Source organism: Uranotaenia lowii, chromosome 1 (assembly GCF_029784155.1).
Source record: "Uranotaenia lowii strain MFRU-FL chromosome 1, ASM2978415v1, whole genome shotgun sequence".
NCBI lineage: Eukaryota > Metazoa > Arthropoda > Insecta > Diptera > Culicidae > Uranotaenia > Uranotaenia lowii.
In genome coordinates this window covers 155,894,682-155,920,207 of record NC_073691.1, presented here as the reverse complement: position 1 = coordinate 155,920,207, position 25,526 = coordinate 155,894,682, and the positions used below count along the sequence as shown (strand labels likewise).

The window sequence follows — 25,526 nt, the reverse complement described above, 5'->3', positions numbered from 1 at the left end:
GCAAACAGCGCGAATAGAACAAATTTGGTTCAAACCAGACACCCGACGCTTGTCCCGGTATATACAGCCTGTATAATACAGGTAAAGGAATCAATCATCTCTACCAGTGCACTCCACACGAACGACGAGCCGAGCCAGAATCCAAACTCCATACGCCTCAAGCGAGTAGAAAAAACGACTCAGGCCAAAATCAAACGACTCCAGCAAGCCAGAAAAACCTTGAGTCAAAATCTAAAAAAAATCAAGCTAGCCAAAAAGAATCGGAGTCAAAACAAAAATACTCAAGCGAGTCAAAAAAAAATACTCATGCGAGTCAAAATAAAATACTCAAGCGAGTCAAAACCAAGAGACTCTTCCCGACTCAAGGATTTAAAATCAGCCTACCTGTGAGCGGATTTTATTTTTACTCTACGGATTTTTTTCCCATCAGGCTCAGGCTCCTTGCTAGTCTGCTCAACTCACCACCGAAGAAAAAATCACATGTGCTGTGCTGAGCAGATTTTCTAGTCATCTAATTTGACTCTACTCACCACTTGAGCGATTTTTTTTCGGAGCGAGTATGCGGTGCTTGGTGAGTAAGGTTCAAAAAGGAATCTTGATTTTATTTTACTCTCGCTCAGCCTGGGGTGGATTTTTTTTCTGTTCCGCCTCACACTCACGTTCGTATGAGCCGATTTTTACTCGTTGAGTTGATTTTTTGCAAGCTTGTTGCCAATACGCCAAACTTGTCCTTCAAGCGGAGAACTGTTTTTTTGGGGGGTTTTTGTTGTAAGCGCATCTTATTCTGTTACCTCCATCGTGGCAGATTTAGGTTTGGGGGGTAAGTTCAAAGCGAAGAACTGTTTTTTTTGGGGGATAACTTTTATTCCCGCTTCATTCGCAGAAAGTTTCGCATATACGATGATGTAGCTGCCTCTCTCAACAACTCTTCAGTGGTCGAGCGGTTAGCATCCTGAGATGAAATCGCAGAGCCATTGCAGGTATGGGTGTGATTCCCGTACCTGCAGTTATTTTTTTTTTATTTTGATTTCCATTTTATTGCGGTATCAGATTTTGGGGGATGAGTTCTCCTTTAAAAGCTTAACTTTGGGTTATGCCACCAATAGCCAAACCTGTAGGGAGGGAGTTTCATTCGGGTTGGCGGGGAAAGTTCTCAAGTTTGGGTATTTTTGAGGTTCAGTGTATGGTTTATGTTAAACAAGGTGGAAATTTGATTTCACATCAACACAGCTGGTTAACCCTACTTACAGGATGTGCTCTACTTACAGCAGATCCTGAAACGTGTGCCGCTTTGAAAAACAGTCGTATATTACACGTACCAGGAACGGAGAATTACTGAAACCTTCGCCATTTGTGTCATTTTTTTTTTTAGATCGAACACACACATATAGGATCTCAGTGAAACTTTATGTTTTTTTGAAGAGATCTAAATTCTACTAAAGCGTACATCTTTACAGGGTTTAATGACTAGCATCCTACTGATGCTAATACCACCAGTCCACAGAAAGAGTACTATGTGTTCCGTGACCGAGACTCGATCTCATGACCTTTGGCTTAGAAGACTTGAACGCTATCCTCTAGGCCATGGTCGGCGGCTGGAGTGAGTCCCATGTTGGCTGCTCCGGCATTCTTCATTTTTTCGTCCCTCGAATGCTGAACATTTTAATAAAACTGCTTAAGATTTAAAAAAAAGACAAATATGCTGACCATTCCCTGTCATTTTGTCATTTTTGTCTTCCGATGGCAGATTCCCTACGTATGTATCGATATCATTTTTTGTGTCCTGCAGGCCGTTACTTTCATATTTTTCATATAATTTTTGACACTTTGACATGTCATGTCATTTTGTCATGTCATGTCATGTTGGCAGAATTTTGTCATATCCTGTGATAATGTTTTGTCATTTCTTGTGATATCATTTTGTCATATAATGTTATGTCATATAATTGTGTCATGTCATGTCATATAGTTTTGCAGTGTCACATCATTTTACCATGTTATGTAATGTCATGTCATTTTGTCATGCCATGTGAAATTTTTGTTTTATTTTTCGACGAGTTGTTGTATGTCAATTAGATAGGTTGTCTCCTATAGATATAATTCTCTTGATGCCCGCCGTTCGTGAATTTCAGTATGCATCCCTATAATATTGACGTTAGACGTTAATCTATTTAAAAAAAAGTCATGCCTCCACAGCTTCCTCAACACACTCATCCACAGACTACGCAGATACAGTTGACGACTTATCAGTGGTTCCGGCTCGATGGATTCGGTGCGCCGACCTGTAGCTTCGACAAAACTATCTCTCTTTGCTCAGGCTTTACATCGCTTCCATGGATCTCCGTCTCAACGATTTCCTCGAACTTCTGGCACCTCCTTATCCTGGCTCGACGAACTTCTAATGGCCTCGGCATGGCGACCATCCTTGCCTCCTGCCGAACGTTCTTTCAATGACCATAAGAGTCGACGTTTGTCAATAAATTCCCGGCTAGGTGAACCTAGTTTGACCTCATGGTTCCGGCTCAACGATCTTCTCCCTCCTCGACGACCTGCCAGTGGCTGTGGTTTTGAGCTCGAGGATCTTTAAACCGCTTTCGTTTCGTTGACGTTCCATTGCTTCGGCTCGTTGAATTTCCTCCGGGTTTGCCATGGAGGTCTTCCTTCGGTGACTTCACTTTTTTTCTGGGTGACTTCAAAGTATTTTTATGACTGTGTCTGTTCAGTACAATATGGCACACACAATAAACTAAATTTACGTTGAAAAGCAAAAAATCTTTATCATTGACAACACTGATAGTCATTCGTCGCGAGCATCAGCACTTCACGTTAAACTCATATCTCTTCTTCCTTGAACTTTCGACCTGTACACACGAACTTAACATTTGGTCCTTCGAGCCGGATTAGAGGTGAAAGTGGTCATTGTATTTCAAATATTTAAACTATTTCTTTAATGTAGGTAATACAGGCATTCAACAATCCGTGGATATTGTAGAAAAAAGCTACTTCAAAAATTCTCTATCAATTCAGCATTTTTTTCCAAATCATCCAATATGGCGGATCCTTATTGAAGAAAGTGCGAAAGCACGTTTGTGTTGCGCCATCTTGAAAAAAAAAATCGGGAATTGATACAGAATATTGAGAAAACTAATCAAATATATAATTTGGAGAACATAGTTTACGCGGGTCGATATGTGAATATCGACAGCCGTAAATGATTGCATACATGGATGATGATACAGGAAGATCGATCACAAATACTTGAACTCGAACAACTCGTACAACCAGAAATGGAGAACTTAATTGAAGAAGGTGATTGATTGGTGGAAGCAGCAGGGCCGACTGGTAACCCAACCCAACAAGTTTATGTGTTGCAATCTGAGTTTGACCGCTTGCTAAGTCAACTGAATCATGCAAGCACACAGATCGAGCAAATAATAGAAACCATCTACGTATTCCAGGATGATTCAATTTTACTGGAAACCCGGCGAGACATGCTCAAGAAATGCTACGGCACGTTTGACACTGCTCAAAGTGCGTTGGAACAACTCAATCCTGATGAATGAACATCAATCAAGAAAAGCTATAGAGATAAAATATATAGCTGGTTTAGCTGCGTTCGAAAAGGCCATCATAAATAAACGAAAATCGACATAGCCAACCAACCTCAACCTGAGTTTTCTAAATTACCGAATATTGAATTACCGATATTCCAGGGAGCAAGTGGACAATGGCTGGAGTGGATCGGTAAATCCAATTCAATGATTCACCACAAACCACTCCCAGCCATCCAGAAGTTGGAATATTTAAAGGCATCATTACGGGCAGCAGCACTAGGTGTTATCGATTCACTCCGAACAACAAATTCAAACTACGATATCGCCTATGATTTATTAAACCGTCGCTTTAACAACTCGAAGTTGCTTATACAGCAGCACACGAGGGATTTTTTTTGAACTCAATTCGATCGACGTCGAATCGGCATCTGCTTTGAGGGAACATCTGCTGAGATTGTTCTTCAGGCACAACAGGAAGTATCGTATAGGCACTTTGACAATAAGGCTTCTCTTTCCATGACAGTTCGACATGATGCAGGTTGCAGCGTCGTTGACTTTTGATGCAACAGCATTGATGTATGTACCAGAACAAAGTCGATTCAAAAATCATCAGATTCAGATTTTGTTGGGATGTTGCATGTCATGCAACAGAAACGTCTAAAAGAAGAACAATTTTTAATTAGTCTCAAGTAGTACTTCTGATTTACGGTAGGCTTTCTGAAGCTCAATATAGATGCCGTTCTGAAGGCACCGTGGAACACCCGCAAATCCCAACTCTGCAGATTACCTCTGATGATTCATAGAAACCCTGTTGAACACCCACTTTTAGATTGATCGATCGTTTTCAATCCTTTGGGCACGTATTGGAACCTAGGCACTCAGTACGCTAAACTGCTTCTCGCCTGTTGAGCTCTTTTGGACTTTACCCAACTACTACTAATTTGAATTTTTCGAAGTTCACGTCACTCAGTAAGTAAGACGATCGCTGCCAACTAACAACCTTCCAGCTGCGCAGCTGTCTAGCTTTGGATACCCTTTCTTTGCATGGTTTGAGATTCTATGTCGACTGATGTGTCGGGAACAGAGCTGTTGAACCAAGGACTGCTCTGCGACCACAGGGTTTGTATCTGATACCTGGATCGCCTCAAACCACAACACACTCTTCCGTCTCGTTAACGCCTGCAATACGATGTGGACCCTCGGTTAGAACATGTCGGAATTTTCTAACTCGAGAGACCATACTCTGTAGGTGTTCGCGAAACTGTAGAGTATGTGACATTTATAGGTGATCTACGTCTACGATCATCACAAGTTTACTGCCCACATGGTTCATCTTGATAGGGCTTAAAAGCTGCAGCAGGAAACACCGCAGATCTTGGCCATCCTTCGCTTGTCAGTTTGCCGAAGGAAACCTATTGACGTTGTTGGCAATTGGTGAACTCCTCTCGGATCCCAACCAATCTACCGTCTCCTGTGAAACAGCACGGACTGTCTTCTTGGAGTCCATACTTTGCTGAGCCATTTCTTAGCATGAAGACCATCTTCCACAGACCACTTTCAAGGGACTCACAATTGGGGACGCTCTGCTTTCTTGCGACAACCTCTGAAGTTTTTGGAGGGCTATCTCGGGGTCTATAAATATTACTACATAAGATATTGCATGCCGGAAGGTAAAAGCTATTGATCTTCATCTATAATTGCCGTGGAATCCTTCAACGATGGAACATCTGAACGACCTTGACTTGGCTGACGATATTGTTTTGCTCGCCCAAACGCAACCGGATATGCAGAGCAAACTCGACGACCTCACCGAAAGTTCCAAGGCAGCAGGTCTCAAAGTAAATGTCGGAAGACCAAGTCAATGGAGATCAACACAGGAAATCCCTCCAGTTTCATGGTAGCTGGGCAACAAGTTGAGAAAGTGGAGTGCTTCCAGTATCTTGGTAGCCAGATAACGCCTGATGGTGGTACCAGGAAAGACATCGAAACCCGGATCAGAAAGGCCCGATTTGCGTTTGCGAGTCTCCGAAACATCTGGCGGTCACGCCAGATCTCTCTACGAACAAAGATCCGAATCTTCAACTCAAACGTCAAATCCGTATTGCTGTACGGATGCAACTGGATCTCGAATGAGGAACTACATCGCCGGTGTCATCAAAGGGCGCTGGAAATCGAGATTCGGGAACGTAAGTGGAGATGGATTGGGCACACGCTACGAAAAGATGAAAACGAGATTTGCAGAGAGGCGCTAGATTGGAATCCAGAAGGTCATCGAAGAAGAGGCAGGCCCAGAAACTCGTGGCGGCGAAGCCTAGCCGCTGAAATCCGAACTGTCGACGCATTCGGTTCGCCATTTTGGTTATGTGCAGAAGTCCCCTTTTTTGCTTACGGTCATTTGTCGGAAAATCGGATTAAAAGCTACGAATAATAAGTTAAAAATAGTGCTCAACTGTTAATTATATAGCGAATAAACGGTGGATAGTGGATTTTCGTTTAGGGATAGGACAAACCTTGAGAAAATCGAAAAGTGCGTTGCGCATGAAGAAGTGAGGTTAGCGGGATGAGCAGCGTCACTAAATCGCCGGATCCCCCGGACCCGGACGGAACAGCGAAAGGAGCGATCAGAAAAACAACGTTACCGGACTGGACAAAGGAACAGGAGCAAATGGATGAGGCCAAAGGACAACAGGAGAAAGAACTGGTGAACTACAACTATGCAGTTACAGATACTGGTCCATACAGAATCTATTTCGAGTTGCGCAAAGGATCAGCCGAAAGTACAGCGAAAATCAACAAGTTTGCCTTGGGTAGCACCGTGCGTAAGATGAACCTATACAAACAGTCCATTGCAGATATGAAGTACGTAAGTAAGCACAAAATTATCGTATTCATAAGTAGCAAATCGTTTAGTTGAAGACATAAATGAAAATAACAAGGAATATAGAGCTTACATTCCGAAACACCTTGTTTGTATAACCGGTATAGTATCAGGCATCCCTACTAATATAGACATAACAGAATTATCTGAAGATACTGAGTGCGTCGTTCCAATTATAAGCATCAACCGGATGCATCGTGGCAAGGAAAAAGAACCAATCAACAGATTGCGAATTACCTTCCGTGCACAACAACTGCCAGAGTCCGTGAGAATCTTCGGTTGCCCCGCGAAAGTTAGACCTTATACACCCACAATTGTGTTATGTCAACGCTGCCTTAGATTCGGTCACACAACGAAGAATTGTAAAGGAGCCCAACGCTGTGACAAGTGTGCAGAGCGACATGAACTTCCAGAAGAGTTCGGTATCCATGAGCAGCCAAAATTTGTACACCCCACTGCAGGACGTCAATGAATTTCCTACTCCGATGGAAAGCTTTGCGAGTATGACACGAACAGCTACCGGATGAAGGACCCCCTGAGAGACCAATGGAACAAGACGAATCAGGAACGTAAGACCATTCAAGCAGCCGTAAGGTTGTACAAGGACCAGTCAAATCCAACAATAACCAAAGGGAAACGAGCTCGGGTTGATGATTATGCGACGAAAAGCATTGCAGAGGAAACAACAGAACAGCGGAACAACATTGTCAGAAATGCGGAAAGCAACAACATCGGATTGGGACTCCAAAACCCATGGAACGTGGGCGACAAAGAACGTTATGAAAATGAGGTAAGAGAGGCACAAGCAAAATTAGAAAGATCATTTCAGGAAAAAATGATAACCTTCTACACTGAGTTTATTGGTCTTTTGGGACCACAAGACCAAATTAAAGAACTTTTCAATACCTGTACTAGGAGACATTTCAATTTGGCCAATTCGGTAGTTTTTAACCAAAAATAAACCTAAAACAAAACCTCCTTTTATTTCTCACTGCATCATCTACTTCTACTCTCTAAAATGGGCACTACAAACGAATTCAAGATTTTGCAAATCAACGTACAAAGTTTATATAAAAATAAGGCGGAATTGCAAAGAGTTCTCACGGGAGAAGATTTTTCAGCAGCCATTCTTTACGAAACATGGACAAATGAATTATATGAAGGAACCAATCAATACAATTTAACAGGATATCATTTCATACCTCATTCTAGGGAAGATAGTTACGGTGGTTCAGGAATTTTATTGAAGAATTCATACAGCTTCACCAAATTTACCACACCACAAAACCTCTCGCGGTCGACACAGGTAGTTAGTCTAAAGATTAATAAGCTAAACTTGATTATATGCTTTGTTTACATGAGTCCATCAATTTCTTTGACCGATTTTGAATCAGACACTCGTACTATTCTCGGTAACCTCGATCAACATCAAAAGGTTATGATAGGGGGCGATTTCAACGCCCATCATGTATGTTAGCGATGGCAAAGGCGATAAATTGTTAAATGCTATCAACGGCAGTAGAGTGCTTTTACTGAATGACGGGAGTAAGACATTCATCCCACTCCAAATCAACAAACGTTCATCTGCTATAGATATTTCAATGTGCTCAGCTAACTTAAAAAACGCTCTCACCTGGAAAGTTTTAGACTACGGTATTTCCAGCGAACATATGTGCATTGAAATAATTTGGTTCATACAACTACCAACCCAGAATAACTTTTACCACAATAAAACCAAAATAGCTAAACAATTATCCGAACTTGAATCATCCCAAATAAATACCATAAGTGATCTGACGAGTAACGTAAAGCAAATATGCAAACAAAATCGGTTGAAAAGTAAAAGGACACCCAAGTTCTGGTGGTCAGACAGTGTCGACGAGGCTTGGAAAGCAAAAACTTTAGCCAGAAGAGAGTTCAACAGAATATCATCCCCTGAAAACCTTGTAGAATTCAAAAAGAAAGCTGCCATGTTTCAAAGAAAAAAAGGGAGGAGATACGGAAGAGATTCGATGAGTTTACTAACGAAATTGATCCATTCACAAGCTCCAAGGTACTTTGGGCAAAGGTGAATCGCTTAACAGGTAAACGATATTTCAGGAAAGAGAATAACTTTTTGAGAGGTGACGAGGTTCTGGTAAAGCAATTTTTAGACACGCATTTTGGACCACACGATCCACAAACTTTCGATATCCCTCTCCCTGTAGCCAATGATAACTTAATGGACATGGGGAGTTGGTACAAAATCCTTGGCAAAAAAAAAATCATCAGCGCCAGGAGTAGATAATCTCTCTTATGACTTCTTAGCCCAGCTAAACCCTGATGTTACAGATAAACTTATATCAATGTTGAATGACATGTGGAAGAGAAGTGTCATTGATAAAAATCTTAAAATCATAAAAGTTATCGCGATTCCTAAGCTTGGTCGCGATCAGAGTAGCATAGCTGGAAAAAGACCCATTTCCCTTGTACCGGCAATCACGAAAATCGCCAACTCAGCAGTACTTGAACGCCTACAAAAATACCTCGAAGAAAGACGAATTTTGCCCGAAACCTCATTTGGATTTACGAAAAATCTTTCTACCAACACCTGCGTTAACTATGCACTCAATTGGCTTAAAGAAAGCAAACGCTCAAAATTTCTAACTGCCTTGATTTGTATGGATCTGTCCAATGCTTTTAACGCATGAGCGACAAAACGATTTCAAGAATCATCAACAACGGGCTTCCACAGGGGGACGTTCTGTCTCCCAGTCTGTTTAATATTTATACAATTGATTTGCACAGAACCGTAAGCACCGATGCAGTATTAGTGCAGTATGCCGATGACTTTGGCATACTAGTTCGAGCCAAAACAGTAAATGAACTTAACGCCCTTGGGCAATCATATTTAGATGCCTTCACCAGCACAGCTGAGACATTAAACTTCTCCATCAACCCGGCAAAAACAAAAACTATATTTTTCCAACACGGTTCTCGTGAACTCGACTTCTCAATCAGTGGTACTCGACTGGAAACTGTGAGAAACCACAAGTATTTAGGCGTCGTATTTGATCGCTTTCTCAATTTCGGAGTACATACTAAGGAACTGAGGTCAAAAATTCAAGATCGGCTTAACATGATTAAGGTTCTCAGTGGGGTCAAAAATGGGGCACATCCGCAAGCTATGCTCAAAATTCATACAGCACTCTTTAGAAGCACCATGGATCAAAACTTCTCAGTGTATAACAATGCAAGTTTGACAAACCGTAACTCACTTTCGCTAATTAACAATCAATGTCTAAGACCAAGCCTACCGCAAATTGCTATTTCGGTCGGTATTTTAAATGTTTTGATTGGTTGCGTTTTTATCTACTCACTTATTTTCGCACCCATTGTTGCGATCCAGGTAGGTATTTGTGTTGGTTACTTTTTGATAGCGACTACCGGCTGCGTTGCTACCGGGTTGCTACATAAACGCATCCTGTAACAACCTACTGCTCGAATGCTATTTCTCGAATCAAGTTAGCAACTGTTGGTGCGATGATGGGTTGATAAATATGTTGCTGAATGTACTCGATTCGAGGTTTAGCAACCATTGGTGGGCCTGGTCTAAGGAAAGTAATTGGATCAACAAAAACGACTCCGAGAAACGTTATTGTAGCTCTTAGTGGGCAAGAGCCAGAGTAACTTACGGCAGGAGTTTGTAACAACCAAAGAGATTTGCAGACACTTTTCGACGAATAACATTATAGCTTGTTCCATACTTGGAAGGTCTAATAACATCTAAACAGAATTCAAACCCAGTACGAGTAAAACAGTTAGCACTATGTTCCATGAACGGAAGGTACAGAGGAAGAGGGCGCATCTTTACAGATGCCTCGAAGGATGGACCCAAATGTGGGATAGGCGTTTTCTTTGAAACCATCAAACATCGAATTTGCAAGTCATTAAAGAAGGAAACTAGCATCACTTCAGCAGAGCTGATTGCCATCCGAGAAGCTACAAGAATCGTTCAAGAGTTTTCATTATTTTATTCAGTCATTTACACTGACTCCAAAGCAGCATGCTTGATGTTAGACGCAGCACAAGACTCCAAGGTAGACGAAACCATTCTGATCGAAATCCTTAAAATTTGCTCGCTATATCATATCACAATCCAGTGGATCCCTAGTCACGTTTCGATTACTGGGAACGAAATAGCAGATGGTCTGGCCAAGCATGGGCTTCAATCGGACAACGCTTACGAGAATAACCTTATGCTAAAGGACAGTATATTTCTCTTCAAGGCATCCCTGGGGAAAAAAACAGAGGAATGGTATCAATCCTACTCGAGGGACAAAGGCAAGATGTTTTTCTATATACAACCTGAATTCTCCAAAACACCGTGGTACTTTGGAAAAAACATTGATGGTCGCGACGTCCGACTTTTGAATAGACTCATGGCTACACACGATTACTCAAAATACTGGCTGGCGAAAATGAAAATCGTGAATGATGTCAACTGCGAGACCTGTATGGTACCAGAAACAGCTAATCATGTCGTCATCGAATGTCCTAACTTCGCTGCTTTAAGAAATCAGTACGACTTATCAGTTAATCAGTTCAGTTAATAAATAATAAATATTTAAAACTAGTTTATTAAAGGCCTTTTACTTCTACAAAGTTTCAATGTGCCGAGTGTATTCGTTTCACTAGGTTAGTAGGGAAGGGGGCCGTAATAGTCGCGGCGACTCAACAGTTAGAAAAAAAAAAAAAACTTTAACCAAGGGAAAAGGAAGGGATTTATAGGGGTAATTCTCCAATATCAGTTTTCCATATTAGGGTCCGGCGGTGGCCTCCTGTAGCTGTGGTTTCGGTAGCTACGGTTTGGTATCAGTTTCCGATCTTCTGGCCAGCCTTCAGGAATGTGTCGAACCCGTTGGATGAGAGGTGGTACTAATAAATAAACAAAACAGACATTAAATGAAGAACACACAAGGGGAGAGTTTACGTGGATAAGCGGACTAAACGACCAAGTCAGACAGCTTGAGATATTTGTAAATTGGGAACAAATATCCAAAATCTAAGTTTGCCAAAATGTCTCGAATTGGAACACCAGGTAGTCTACCTCGGGCCCTAAGGGTATCCAGTAGCCAAGCCCTCGTTTGACCATACCTTTCACACGTCCATACAACATGATCGATGTCGTGGTAGCCATCCCCACAAACGCAAACATTGGTTGCAGCGAGATTAATACGAAACAAGTGCGCGTCAAGCCAGCAGTGATTTGACATGAGCCGAGAAATCACGCGAATGAAGTCGCGACTCAAGTTAAAATGCTTAAACCATGCCTTCGTCGGAACCTTAGGGATAATCGTATGGAGCCAACGTCCCTTTGTGCCATTATCCCAGCTAGACTGCCAAGCGTTAATCGCTAAAGTGCGAGGTATTGAAAAGTATTCATTGTAAGTTATAATCCTCTCAAAGATTTCACCTTGTAACGCGCCCACCTTAGCCAATGAGTCCGCCTTCTCATTGCCTTGTATAAGACAATGAGACGGGATCCAAGCTAAGGTAATCCTATACGAATTTTCGATCAAAGCGCCCAATATCCCTGAAATTTCCAGCAAGAAATGGGAAGAGCGCTTCATCAGTTTCATCGATCGAATCGCCTCAACGGAGCTGAGACTATCCGAATAGATGAAATAGTGGTCTACGGGCAGTGTGCGAATGTGTTCCAAGGTGCAGTAAATAGCGGCTAGCTCAGCAGTGTAAACGGAGCATGGCTCTCGAAGCTTGAACGAAGCTTCAAAGCCCTCATTATACACTGCGAAGCCAGTCGCGTTGTCGATTCTAGAACCATCAGTAAAGAACATTTTTATAGGATCAATTTCACGTACTTTTGAAGCAAAGATTGAAGGAATGATATTGGGTCGGACGTGATCTGGAATTCCACGGATGTCAGCGGTCATGGACAGATCGAATTTTATCAAGGAACTGCTAATCGGGTAAAAGTGACTCGTGTCCGAATTTAATAAAGAAGGATTTATTTCTAATTGACTAAAAGTTTTATAATTATCTACATATTTTACTTGCGGATTAATATTCATAAGCCTTTCCAAATTTTCTATCACCAAAGGATTCATAGTTTCACTTCGAATTAGGAAACGTAGCGATAAATCGAAGAACCGATTTTTCAACGGCATTATTCCCGCCAGTACTTCGAGACCCATCGTATGTGTCGATTGCATACCACCCATGGCAATACGCAAACAACGATACTGTATTCGTTCTAGTTTAATCAAGTGGGTTTGCGCGGCGGACCCAAAGCAAAAGCTTCCGTATTCTATGACCGACAGTATCGTTGTTTGGTATAACCTGATGAGGTCCTGTGGATGAGCACCCCACCAGGTTCCAGTAATCGTTCGAAGAAAATTGATTCTCTTTTGGCATTTTTGAGTCAAGTACCTAATATGTTTTCCCCAAAGGCATTTAGAGTCGAACCAGACACCCAAATATTTAAAACTAAGAGATTGAGTTAGAGTTCTACCCATCATAAGGAGATCTATTTGAGGAGGGGAATGCTTCCTTGAAAAAACTACTAACTCGGTTTTACTAGGTGAAAACTCGATACCTAGATTCCTGGCCCAATGTGATAAGTTATTTAGAGTTTCTTGCAAAGGAGGTTTTATTTGAGTGTCTTTTTTACCTGTGATATGAACAACACAGTCATCCGCAAGCTGTCGTAGCGTGCAATTTTGTGCCATACAACTATCGATTTCTCGGACATAAAAGTTGTATAGCAGGGGGCTTAAACATGAGCCTTGGGGTAGACCCATGTAACTAATTCGTTCAACTTTGGTTTCTCCATGGCTAAAATGCATGATTTTTTCAGACAACAGGTTATATAGAAAATTGTTCAAAATTGGTGATAGTCCGCAAGAGTTAAGATTACTAGATAGCACTTCTATGGACACCGAATCGAATGCCCCTTTGATGTCCAGGAATACTGCCCCCATCTGCTCTTTTTGGGCAAACGCCAATTGAATGTCTGATGAAAGTAATGCTAGACAGTCGTTCGTACCCTTGCCTCTACGGAATCCAAATTGTGTACTTGACAACAGATTGTTTGATTCAACCCATTTATCCAGCCGAAAGAGAATCATTTTTTCGAGCAATTTCCGGAGACACGAGAGCATTGCAATCGGCCTATACGAGTTGTAATCAGAAACTGGTTTTCCCGGTTTTTGGATGGCGATGACTTTCACTTGTCTCCAGTCATGCGGGACAATGTTCATCTCTAAACATTTATTAAATAAATTCAACAAGCGTTTCTTAGCGGTATCTGGCAGATTCTTCAACAAGTTGAATTTGATTCTGTCCAGTCCGGGAGCTGAATTGTTGCAAGACCAGAGCGCAAGTGAAAGTTCGACCATCGAGAATTGATCCTCCGTTTCGGAACTATTCTCTGTATCACGATAGTGTTTCTGAGCTGGTGCTGCGTCCGGGCAGACCTTTTTCGCGAACTGTATCAGCCATCGACTTGAACTTTCTTCAGTTTCGTTCGAAGGAGTGTGATTTCGCATGTTTCGTGCCGTTCTCCAAAGCGTGTGCAAAGACGTTTCTCGAGATAACCCATCCACGAATCGCCGCCAGTACCCCCGTTTCTTGCCCCTGATCAAGTTCTTGAACTTGCGTTCCAAGGCCAAGTAACGTTGGAACTTCTCTGGCAATCCGGTTCTGCGAAACTCAACAAACGCCTTGCACTTTTCACCTCTCGCGCGTGAGCAATCTCCATCCCACCACGGAGTGGGAGGCCGTTTCTGTATCGTCGAGCTTTCATTCCGTCTGACCTGTGCTCCGATTGCACAGTCCACAATTGTTCCAGAAATAAAACTGTACTCTGCCTCCGGAGACAGTTCGTCTGTTGAGTCGATGGCTTCAATGACATCCGATGCATACTTTTTCCAATCTATATTCCTTGTGAGGTCATAAGGAATATTGATTTCTTCGAGTGGACTACGACCACTGATGATAGAAATATTGATAGGCAAATGATCGCTTCCCTGAGGGTCTTGGATTACCTTCCACGTACAATCCAAACTCAGAGAGGAAGAAGCTAAAGAAAGGTCTAAAATACTATGCTGTGATTGGGATCCATTAATTCGAGTCACTTCCCCATTGTTTAAGACAGTCATGTTGAAGTCGTCGCACAGCTCATAAATAATGTTAGCACGTTCATCATCACGTGAGCTACCCCAGCCCACGCCATGGGAGTTAAAATCTCCCAGAACTAACCGGGGTTCTGGCAGAAGTGAAATAATATTCGCCAATTGGTTCCGGCTAACGCTTGAAGATGGCGGAATATAAACCGAGGCTAGACAAAGGTCTTGACCTTTTATTCTAGCTTGGCAACTAACGACTTCAATACCTGGAGATGGTTGTAGTGGAATACGATAGAAAGAGTGGCATTTCTTGATCCCCAAAAGAACGCCGCCCCCTCTTTGACCATCACGATCCAGGCGAATTATGTTGTGGCTATGGAAGGGGAAATCTACGTTTGGAGAGAGCCAAGTTTCGCATAAGGCGAACACATCACAATTCAAATTGTGTACCAATATTTTAAATGGGTCTAATTTTGGTAAAATACTTCTGCAGTTCCATTGCAATACAGAAACAATTTCTCTCCCCTCATTGGATGAATTATCCATCGAAAGAAATTGCTTCTGCGATGAGGGTCATAGTGAGAGCTTTCTTTTTCAAGAATTCTCTCAAAAGGGGTACAAACATATTAACCATAGTCCTCCATCCTGCTGGTACACTGAAAAAGTCCAGGATGAACGCAACAATTTCCGAGAATTTCATCTTACCATCAGCCGAAAAGCTGGGAAAACCATTTGACGATGGATCAGATGCAGTTTCTCTGGGAATTGTTGCATTCCTGTTAGCTACTGATGGGCCTGAATTCTGAAGGAAAGCCTGGGGTTTTGACTTCCCAGAAAGTGGAGGAAAGTCCTTCGGGGACGGATTAAAACCCGGAGGACTTTGAATAGGAGGGTTAGAATTACTATTTCCACTTTGAGGATTTCTTTTAGTATTAAGTTTGCTGGCAGCTACTCTGGTTTGGGTTTTAGTGATGCGTTTCCTTTTTGGAGCCTGTGAAACATTATTTTTTGAAAATGGCCCAGTTGATGTTCCTTCACATGGATCCTCCCCTTCGGACTCATGGTCACTTAGAAGGTCAAACTGATTCTCTGAGACGATTGGCAAAGACTTCAGAACCATGTCTCTATAGGACATTTTTACACGATTTTTCAAAGAAGTCTTGATTTTTTCCCGGCGCGATATGTACTTCGGACACGCCGAGAGGGCATGAGATGCTTCCCCAGTGCAATACAAACACCTGTTTGCTGCTGGTGTTGTACACGAAGCTTCCTCATGCTTCTCCCCGCACTTAGAGCAGCGTGCCTGATTGCAGCAGTAGGCGGCCGTATGATCCAACTGCTTGCACTTCTGGCAGAACATGACCGAAGGCACATAAAGTCTCACAGGTAGACGAACCTTCCCGATCGCAACGAAATCAGGAAGTGCAGTGCCGGAAAAGGTAACCCGAAAAGAGTTCGACAGGGAAAACTTTCGTTTTTCCCCCTCGCCAGATGCTGATTTTAATTGTCGCGCGTCCAACACCTTGACCGTTGGAAGAGCAGGATCCTTGAATCGGCCAACCCCTGATTCCATTAGGTCATCGACGGTCAAACCCTCTTCGGTTACCACTCCGTCGATTTCCACGTCACGAGCGGGAACGTAAACGCGATACTCGATCGTAAATCTCTCGTCACAAGCAATGGCGTTTGCTTCCTTCAAGCTACCAACAACAACGCGCATTTTGTTCCGACTCATCGGCTGGTAGCTGACTACGGAAGGGTACGATCGGTCGAGGTCTCGGGAAATCGAAATGGTATTTAGAGGTTTTGATTTGGACCGGAAATAGACTACCCAGGGTCCCGTCGATTCATTTTGGTAAACCCGACGGCGAGGGGCAGAATTCGGCAACATTGAATCATTTTCTAAGGGGGGATTGGCCTGGTTTGATTTTTGGGGAAGAGTTTCAGACGTTGAGAGGGAATTGCCGAATCTAAAGGGTTGTTTAATTGGATTGGGAGCGGGGGAGGGGGAATCTTCAGTGTCCGATAGGTACATCCGTTGAATAGGGGTATTTTCGGACTCCTCGGAAGGGATTTCTTTCCGATATGGAGGGTGCTCATCGTCCTCGCCGTCGTCATCCGATAGTCGGTTGCTTTCCGACATACCGGGCTAACGTGGAGAACGATACCTTGGTAAGGTTGAATAAAATAGTTTAGATGATAGTCAGGATTTAAAAAAAAAAAAACCAACGAATTTTGGAGAAAAAAAAAATAATTAAAAAAAAACGGTTATACTTCTCTGGTACGCACTGTACCAATCTGCTTGGCCGGCAGCAACGTGGTTTTTGGTTGACCTTGATTACCACAGCAGCCGGTGAAACGATAATGGCGATGATGGAGACAAAAGCAATGATTAGTGCTATATACGGACAGAGCCTTTTGTTCTCTGCTGGAGACTCCCAATGTTATTTGCAACACCGCTCTTTCTAATGATAGAGTCACTTTCCACAATTATCAAACCGACAATGGCAAGTAGGACCTGTTTATCGGGGAATTAATTGCCTGGACGGCGTACACTACCGGATTTGTAAGGCTAGCACTTTCGCACACACAACTTTTACGCGATTCACTTAGAGCTGAGCAAAACACGTCCGTATGTGTCGAGTAATGCGATACGAATGGGAATGAGTTAATAAATATGCGAACATAAAAGATCTCTCAAGTCGGAGAACATCCATCACTATAAAGAAATAGTTGAGTTCACACGCAAGGCAAGATTAAATTTATAAGACGAAATGACAGATATAATAGGGCATATAGTCTTGACACTGGCCCTACGTCCTTGGACTGTCCGCCGTAGAGCGCAGTCCATCAGTAGAACGAAGAAGAAGAAGAAGAACTGTCGACGAGAATCTTGACTGGGACCAGGTGAAGACGCTGGCTCCGGATCGTCAACAGTGGAGGTCTTTTACCACGGCCCTATGCACCAGAGGATCGGCGCGGGATCATTAAGTAAGTAAGTAAGTATAATTCTCTTTATTTACATATTTCCCTATCTATTCTCTTTTCTCTTGAACAAGTGAACTAGAAGTAAGCAAACAATTGTAAAAAAAAAAACAAAATGAGTTTGGCTCCTTAAAGCCTAAAGGTATGAGCCGTTTCAAATAAAGAATTTACAAAAAAAATTGCATGCCGGAAGGTTTTAAGAGGGTGCTGAAGGTATAATTGATACGAATAAAGATTTGCTATTTCCACTCCCTTTTTGTTTTTCATGAAACTAGAGAAGGTGTATATTCGGTAGTTTTGATCTGACGAAAAACGAACCATTAAAAGCTCAAACATGTTTCCTTTATTACTTCCAACCAAAGTGAAGTAGGCAAACCGCTTTGTGCTTCGGACTTGAGATCTGTACTCCCTAAGTGATTTTATTAAGTTTTTTTTTTTCCTATCAAACTCGTCATTAAACTGCTGGAAAGAGAAGCAATTAGTAAACCTGTGTGGTTAATATTATTGAGTGTTTTGGTGTGAGATAAGTGTTGTATTTAACTTTGCAAGCTCTTGCCAAAAAACAGATTTTATTATCCGACTAGTTCTAGAAAACTATTGTCAAGCAGTCCTTATTTAAAAAATTTGCTTAGAAACAGTGTTTTAAGGATGTGCATATTCTGCCGATGTGAATAGGTTTGTCAGATATCGTAAGATTTTTAAAGTAATAACCGTAACGTTTAAAAGAACTCTAAAAAGTTTTAAATTATTTTATCAGATCTAACTGTTTAATTTGAGAACGTAGCGTTTAATTTGGTCGAAAACGAAATCTAATATCAGTAAATTGACTAAATGCAATGCACATTTGTTTAACATTATGGGATGTAGAGTGTTTAGAAAATGTAGCTATTGATGGCGGCCACTGAGGGCACGACGTGTGCCCAATTAGGAACACGTGCCAGCAACTTGTTGAAGACGGGTGTGTGCTGTTTTTGGTGCTCCCAAAACGTTGTTGTTACCATAAGATCTATGAGCGGACCGTCGAAATCGGCAGCTTCATGCTGGAAAACAGATTTGTTTTTAAGCGAAATAATCTCGATAAAATATTTTTTCAACATACTCGCAAATGCAACGTGAAGTTCATGGGACCCGGATTCGATCCACTGCTGATCAGTACAAAGTATCCCCGTTGTCCGTTGAACTCTATCGGGGCAGCCAACTCCTCGACAATGCTCCATTTCTGGAGCGAAACTCCTGCCCTAGGTCCAATTACCAGAGCACACTGATGGTCACCCTGCAGCGTCAGATGCAATACGTGATTGTGGTCCGACTCTTTTTTCTTATCCCTTAGTGTGCATTTCACAGCCGAATGAACCAACGGTTGGGGACCGGGAATCCAGTAATTTCTGTTTTTGGAAGTAGGAAAAAAGTTTTTAAAATGTGTTAGCCGAATCACTTTAACTGAAATATGATTAAAATTTTATTTAACTTTTTAAACTGTGACCCAAAGATGGGTCTTGACTCCAACATTCAGTCAGCGAAACTTTTTTTTATAGAGAAATGAATCCAACTTAGATGAAATTATATCCAAATTTGAGTCCAACTACCGTAAGATGAAAAGATGGGAATAGAAATAGACCAAGAAAAATGATTATGATCACATGGGAGAACTATTCCCTTCATTCCGTTAGACATCGACACTCAACCAGTATAATATTCATACGCCAGGTTGGTCTCCAGTAGTAGAATGTTAATACATGGGCCCCGGAGAGGCGCAAGATGTGGGTTCAAGTCTCACCGGGAGACAAGGCGAATTTTTTTTCGCATGTTTTTTCAACATCAATTTTCCCTTATCTAGTCCCTGAAATTTCATCTCAGTTGGATTCATTTCTCTATAAAAATTTTTTATTTAACTTTAGACGGTCGTCCAAGTCCAAGATGGCAGCCCTATCGCGGGATAGGGATCTTAGGCTAACAACCTACTACTCCTGATAAATCAATCGTTACGGAAACTTAGACAAGAATTAACCGAATTGGAACTTTGGCAATGACTTTTAGCATGAAAACACGGACTAGGATTTTAACTTGAAATGTTTTGACCCTTGCCCAGCCAGGTAAGCTGGCTCAACTTGCTAGAGAAGCTAGCCGCCTCAAGCTAGAGATACTGGGACTGAGAGAAGCTTGAAAATTTAACGTCAGTTGTTACCGCCGACTACTTTGATCTCCGATTCTTTAACCATGGGAAAAATTCAGTACCTATAAAAAGAAAAGTTGGATCGAAGTTCTACCGTTCTACCATCAAGCTCTAGCATCCGACATCCGAAAGTGCTACATAAACAATACAACAAATCAACGAACTCGATCCTGAAAAATGTCTTACAAACCTAACTGATTGACACATGAATAACATCGAAACCCTGATGAATAAATTTTCCCAAGGACCGAGCTGTGTTTAAGTATTTTCTGGAAAAAGAAATCACAGAATACTCACTCGAACAAAACCTGATGCCAGATGGAATAGAACGGAATAGCGCAGAACAGCTCCTTTTCGCAGGCCGGTATCTTGCGCATCGGGGTAATCTCGTCGGGCATTGCAATTCCTTCGATTGTTTTCTTGGCGTTGCGATCCAATTCCTGCAGCAGAAATCCGGAATCCGTGTACCGAATGCCCCCGTTATAGTCGTGGAATGTTCTGAGAGTGTGCTGAAAAGAGCGAGGTGCGGTTATAATATGCCTGAAAACCTACTGATCTTGAATAGAGCATCTACCGTAATATAGTGCCGTTGAACCGATGGGGATTTCAAACCATCATCCCGGTACGGAAATCCAACATGGCTGGAAGCGGCTAGGACGAACGCAATGAGTGTGATCGCGACCAGTTCTCCGATCAATTTGTCAGTCTTTTTCAGCAGAAACAACAACGGTGTCATGTAGCTACAAGTCAGTAAGGTAAGGAATGTGGCCATTGCTCCGATGATCAGGTCCGGATTGATGGAAGCCCCGATGCGTCCGGTAATCGGAATGAACAGATTCAGTACCATGTGGTAGAACTGGGTGCTCCACAGGATCGCGAAGATTTGGAAGAACAAATGGATGTACAGCCACTTGTGGACGGAGTTTTGTATTCCCAACATCGAGATCAGCGTGTTGGATAGCAGTGAGATGAAAATCATAATCATGAAAATGTAGGCGATCCGGTAGCCGGTAAACGTGATACCGAGGGTCACCATGCCCCAGAACAGATTGACGCCGTTCAAACGGGCCTGTACCTTCAGCGCCAAGCTCAGTGGAGTCTGGAAAAAAAAATCAAAAATGGCGTTTTACAAATGCATATACATATTGTACAGACAGGATGTCTCTTTGAAAGTAAAACATACACCAGGCAACACATCCTAAGTAACAATTTCAGTACTCCAAGGACCTACACCATTATAACAATAATAAAATCCTTTATTAAACCTTCGAATTTTGAAAAGGCTTTACAAAGTAGTATTTTAGATGACATCCTGCCTAAGTTATTTTTCTGTCCCTGGTGTCTGGTGTTTCTCGCAGTCTGAATTCGTTTTTAATTCATCAGACACGATGTTATCACTTTCTTCCGATCTTCCCCAAAATTGAAAATTTGATTCATTTTTACAACTTAAAGGGTGTCCACGATGAAATTGCCACACTGTGCTCTAATTTTCTAACCGTTATGTAGAATTTAATGAAAATTTGGGTGGATTTAGTTCATAGTGCATTGTTTACATCCTGCAAGTTTTAAAGTTCTGTGACCAAAACTCGCGGAAATGGAGTCGAAAGAACAGCTGGTGCGTGAAAAAATCTTGCGCATTCATCACGAGAACAAGGATCTCTCGCATCGTTCCATCGCTAAAACGTTGAGAATCGCGAATTCCACGGTGTCGCGAGTGATTAAGCGGTTTGAGGAACGATCGACCACCGATCGGAAGCCTAGAAGTGAAGGAAAAAGTATTCCGTATAACACCAAAAATCACAACCGCGTAGTTGGGGCCTTCAACCGAACCGAACCTCAACATGCATACAAAAGTTGAATGCTGCATCATGGACGACGAAACATATGTGACGGCCGACTTCAAACAAATTCCTGACAACCTGTTTTTCACGGCCAAGGATAAGTTCAGTGTTCCGGAGGATGTCCTCACTCAGAAGATGTCCAAATTTGCGAATAAATTCCTGGTTTGGCAAGCTATCTGCACATGCGGAAAGAGGAGTGCACTTTTCGTGAACCAGGACGCGAAGCACGGTCAGGTGTACATGATAGAGTGCCTCCAGAAGCGGCTGCTTTCTCTCCTGACGGCCCACAACGTCCCAACAATCTTCTGACCGGTTTTGACCTCATGCTACTACTCCAAGGACGTGCTGAAGTGGTAGGCGGACAATAAGGTTCATTTCATTCTGAAAAATCTTTTGTTCATCCTTTGTGCCAAGTAGGATTTCCTATAAACAAAAATAACCCTCCCCTTACCTATCTGAAACATCATCTTTTCAAATAAAATGTTTAAAAAATTGTAAGTAGGTAATCACCTTTAACATGAAAAATTTTAAATAAGTTTTAAATGGTGTCTAAAAGAACCGTCTGCATCACCGAATATTCTGCAAAAAATACCATTGTATAGCCCAATTCTTGATGCAACTTTCATCTCAAGACGCCGAAGTGGACCAACAACTCCTTTCAGAGTTCTGAAAGAAATAATCTCAATAAATCCCTTTTTTTGCATCGAAAATAAACAATGGTCAAACAACGCGCTTTTAACAACATGGGCAAATGAGTAGAAACACTATTTTTTCGTTCTTTGTAGAGTGTTTGCAGCATATATCTTTTTTTTTTGGTTAAGTAGGGACCACTATTTTATGATAATTACCAATCTATCGTAGAAAAAAATCGTAAAATAAATTTATATTTGAGATAAGCTTCGCGGGCAGCACAAAAATGTCTTGGGGCCGCGTGTTGCTCATCCCTGGTTTAGACCGCTTACACTATAATTTGTAAAACCCTTCGCACGCAACATAGTCTATCAATTAAATTTACACAATATGTGTTGGTACGAATTACTCACCGTTTTACTGCCGAAAACCTTTCCGCACAAAATGTGCACCAGACATTGGAACAAGAGCGCCGGGCAGCAGTAGACCCCGAGGACCAGATTGGTCGAAGAGAACCAGGACATCGATCGGCCGATTGCATCCAGTTGATAGCCGAGCAGGAAACATACCAACGCACTCACTCCGGCACCCAGGAAGGTAGCCACGAAGCCGATCATCGTTTCCGAACGAATTTGCCGGCCATGGGTGCCGCTGGTTGATCGAGCAAGGGACAGGAATGGAATGATGATCGATAGCAGAACTACCGTTAGGTTTATCATTAGTCCGACATCTGCCGAATAATGTACGAAAACTAGACCTAGAAAATCGAAGAATACGGTATGCTCGACCTTTCGCTGTCCTTGTGCTAGGTTCGCTGAATTCGCTATGGTTTTGGTAAGCGAGAGGATGTTGTCACCAGTGCGTTGAAGTACAGCCATTGGAATGTATTCGATCGAGTCAAACCTGGTGTGGTATCGATAGCCATTAGCGGTGTACGCGAAATCCATACCAGTGACGCCACCCGAGTCCCGAAATACGCGAAAGTCCGTATCGGAGGGGATGACACCCGATTGGAACACTTCTTCGGCAGCTGCTTGAGCGTACGGATACTTGATAGCGTTGGCATACATTTCTATTAGCCATGGATTTCGAGGACCACTCTGGAACAGCATTTCTTTGCCACCTGACCCGGCTGATTCGAGGTTTATGAAAGCGCGTACATCCTTGGCCCAAGCGTGCTGAGTGATGAACCCATGGGATGCTTGAAGGGGTGTTTCTTCGGCCCCATTGAATAGAAAGATGATCGTGTTCCGATTGATTTCCGACTGGCGCGATAAAACACGCAATATCTCCAGCATAATTGCGCAACCCGATAGATCGTCACTGGCTCCCGGACTTGTGGCCACCGAATCAAAGTGACAGTTAAGGAGCAGTGCTTCGTTTTTGTTATGGCCTTCCAATTTTGCAACGACATTCTGCACGTTTCGATAAACACTGGTAGCGGACTTATTCATGTAGACTCCAACGTAACCACCGGAAACGGTCTGTCGGTCAACGACTATTTGTTGGTTTTTGTTACGCAGTTGATCGATGTAGGAGATTTCTCGCATCAAAAAGTCTACTGCCAACACTTCGTTGGCATAGCTTCCGGTAGGTCTTGGGCCGAAGTCGTTCAAAATTTTCAAATCCTTATACGCTCGCTCAGCGATGAAAACGTTCGGAAATTTCGCCAGATCCGCATTACGTAAAGCATCAGGAAGATGTGAGTTTGTGTAACTGGTGAGATTCCCGATGAAGAGAATCAGAAAGATGCCACCGATTCCCCACCAGGACGAAATGCTGTGCACGCTTTTGATCTTTGAGTAGTCTATAAATAAATCAAAAACCATTGAAAATTTATGAAAAAGGGTAAATTTTTGCAAGTCTAGTCTGGCCACTCACCGATGTCAGGATCAAGAACCTTCATTTTAGGGCCCTTTCGATTCGGGTTTGACTATAAGAGTAAACAAATGGTATAAATGTTTTATATAATCACGTTTTTTTTCCAATTTACCTGCACCATTTTTACTGAAGAAATATTCTAAAACGAATCAATCTCGAGTTGTGTGTTCAGTATAGAAGAAATTGCCAGCACTGCGACAAAGCAATGAAAAACTGGTCTCAAACTCAAGTTTTACATTCGGAATCTTTGGAGTTTCTTTTGTTCTATAGTATCCTATTATTTAGCACTTAGGATCAAACCATTTAAATATGATGGATACTGTTCAAAGTACCTATGCTCGGGGTATCAAATTAACAAAACGTTTCATAGCAAACCTCTGAAGTACTTGAAAGAAATTTTCATTTCAATAGCAAAAGAACGGCAGTCTGCGATAGAATGAAAATTTTTCATACATGAAGTTCTGAAGTTTCTCGGTTATGAAGGTGTGTATGTTGCTAAGTGCGCGCGCACCCACAACAACACATTCTCAACATCGACCGGAAAACAGAACGATACGGAAAAATACGCACAAGGCAAATCCGAGAACCGGCGTTTCATGTGGTGCAGTAAGTTGGTAGCATAAACGGCCGATCAAAACAAAAAACACATGTTTTTGTCATTAAACCACCGCCCGTTCGCTCACTCTCTCTATTCGTGATGGATCTTCTACGATTCTGCAGTTGTGAAACGAACACGTGGTGTTATAGATGAAGACGAATAACAACACATACAATTCTTGTATTCAAGCGCCTTAGCGCGACTGACTAGTATAATGAAACGGACTGAACACGTGGTTTTTGGAAACCGGCCGTTGTGTTCAGCTAGCGGACAGCGGACAACCTGGCGGATCCATGAAATGAAATTCTCATAATGAAATTCATTTTCCGCTGTCCGCTTGCTTAAAATAAGGCTATTTTGGCGTAAAATCGGAATAATTGAGCTCATGGGCAAGGTCTCAACTTTTCTGATTTTCTGCAGTTTGTTTTGTTTTATCTTAAATTTGAACCTGTTTCGCGAAATCCTGATCAGAACAATGGGCGATGGGCGCGCTCGCAGTCCCGGTATACAATTTCTCGTGTGTTAAACAGAGAGAGAAATAGCCTTCACTCCAATTTCACTCCGATTAGCTGTCATTCTTATGGAAATCTGTGTAGGAGTAAAGAGCAGGCTTTATTCTTTTTAGCAGGCCCAATCCCAATAGGCAATATAGCAAACAAAGCTGTGCCACCAAGCTGACAGCTACCAGTAGTGTCAGCAACAATGCCACATTTTGATATGTATCATCAGTGTATCTCTTTCTGTTACATTGGTACTCTTATGGGTGAGAATAAGACACACTTATGATACAGATTTTTTTGTGGTTTCGCTGAGTGTCAGCAAAAGAACTTAGAAGAAGAAGATCAGAACAATAAATTTGT

General features: G+C 42.2%; 1 protein-coding gene across 1 annotated transcript; it reads right to left on the bottom strand.

Moving 5' to 3' along the window:
- Positions 1-17,863: 17,863 nt before the first annotated feature.
- On the bottom strand, positions 17,864-24,582 carry LOC129740638 (endoplasmic reticulum metallopeptidase 1-like). The gene is made up of 7 exons (XM_055732382.1): positions 24,181-24,582; positions 24,069-24,120; positions 22,601-23,994; positions 20,291-20,815; positions 20,014-20,225; positions 18,643-18,928; positions 17,864-18,583 (listed from the first exon to the last, which is right to left on the bottom strand). The coding sequence occupies exons 1-7, from the start codon at positions 24,187-24,189 to the stop codon at positions 18,416-18,418; spliced, it is 2,646 nt and encodes an 881-aa protein (XP_055588357.1). The 5' UTR covers positions 24,190-24,582; the 3' UTR covers positions 17,864-18,415.
- Positions 24,583-25,526: the final 944 nt, after the last annotated feature.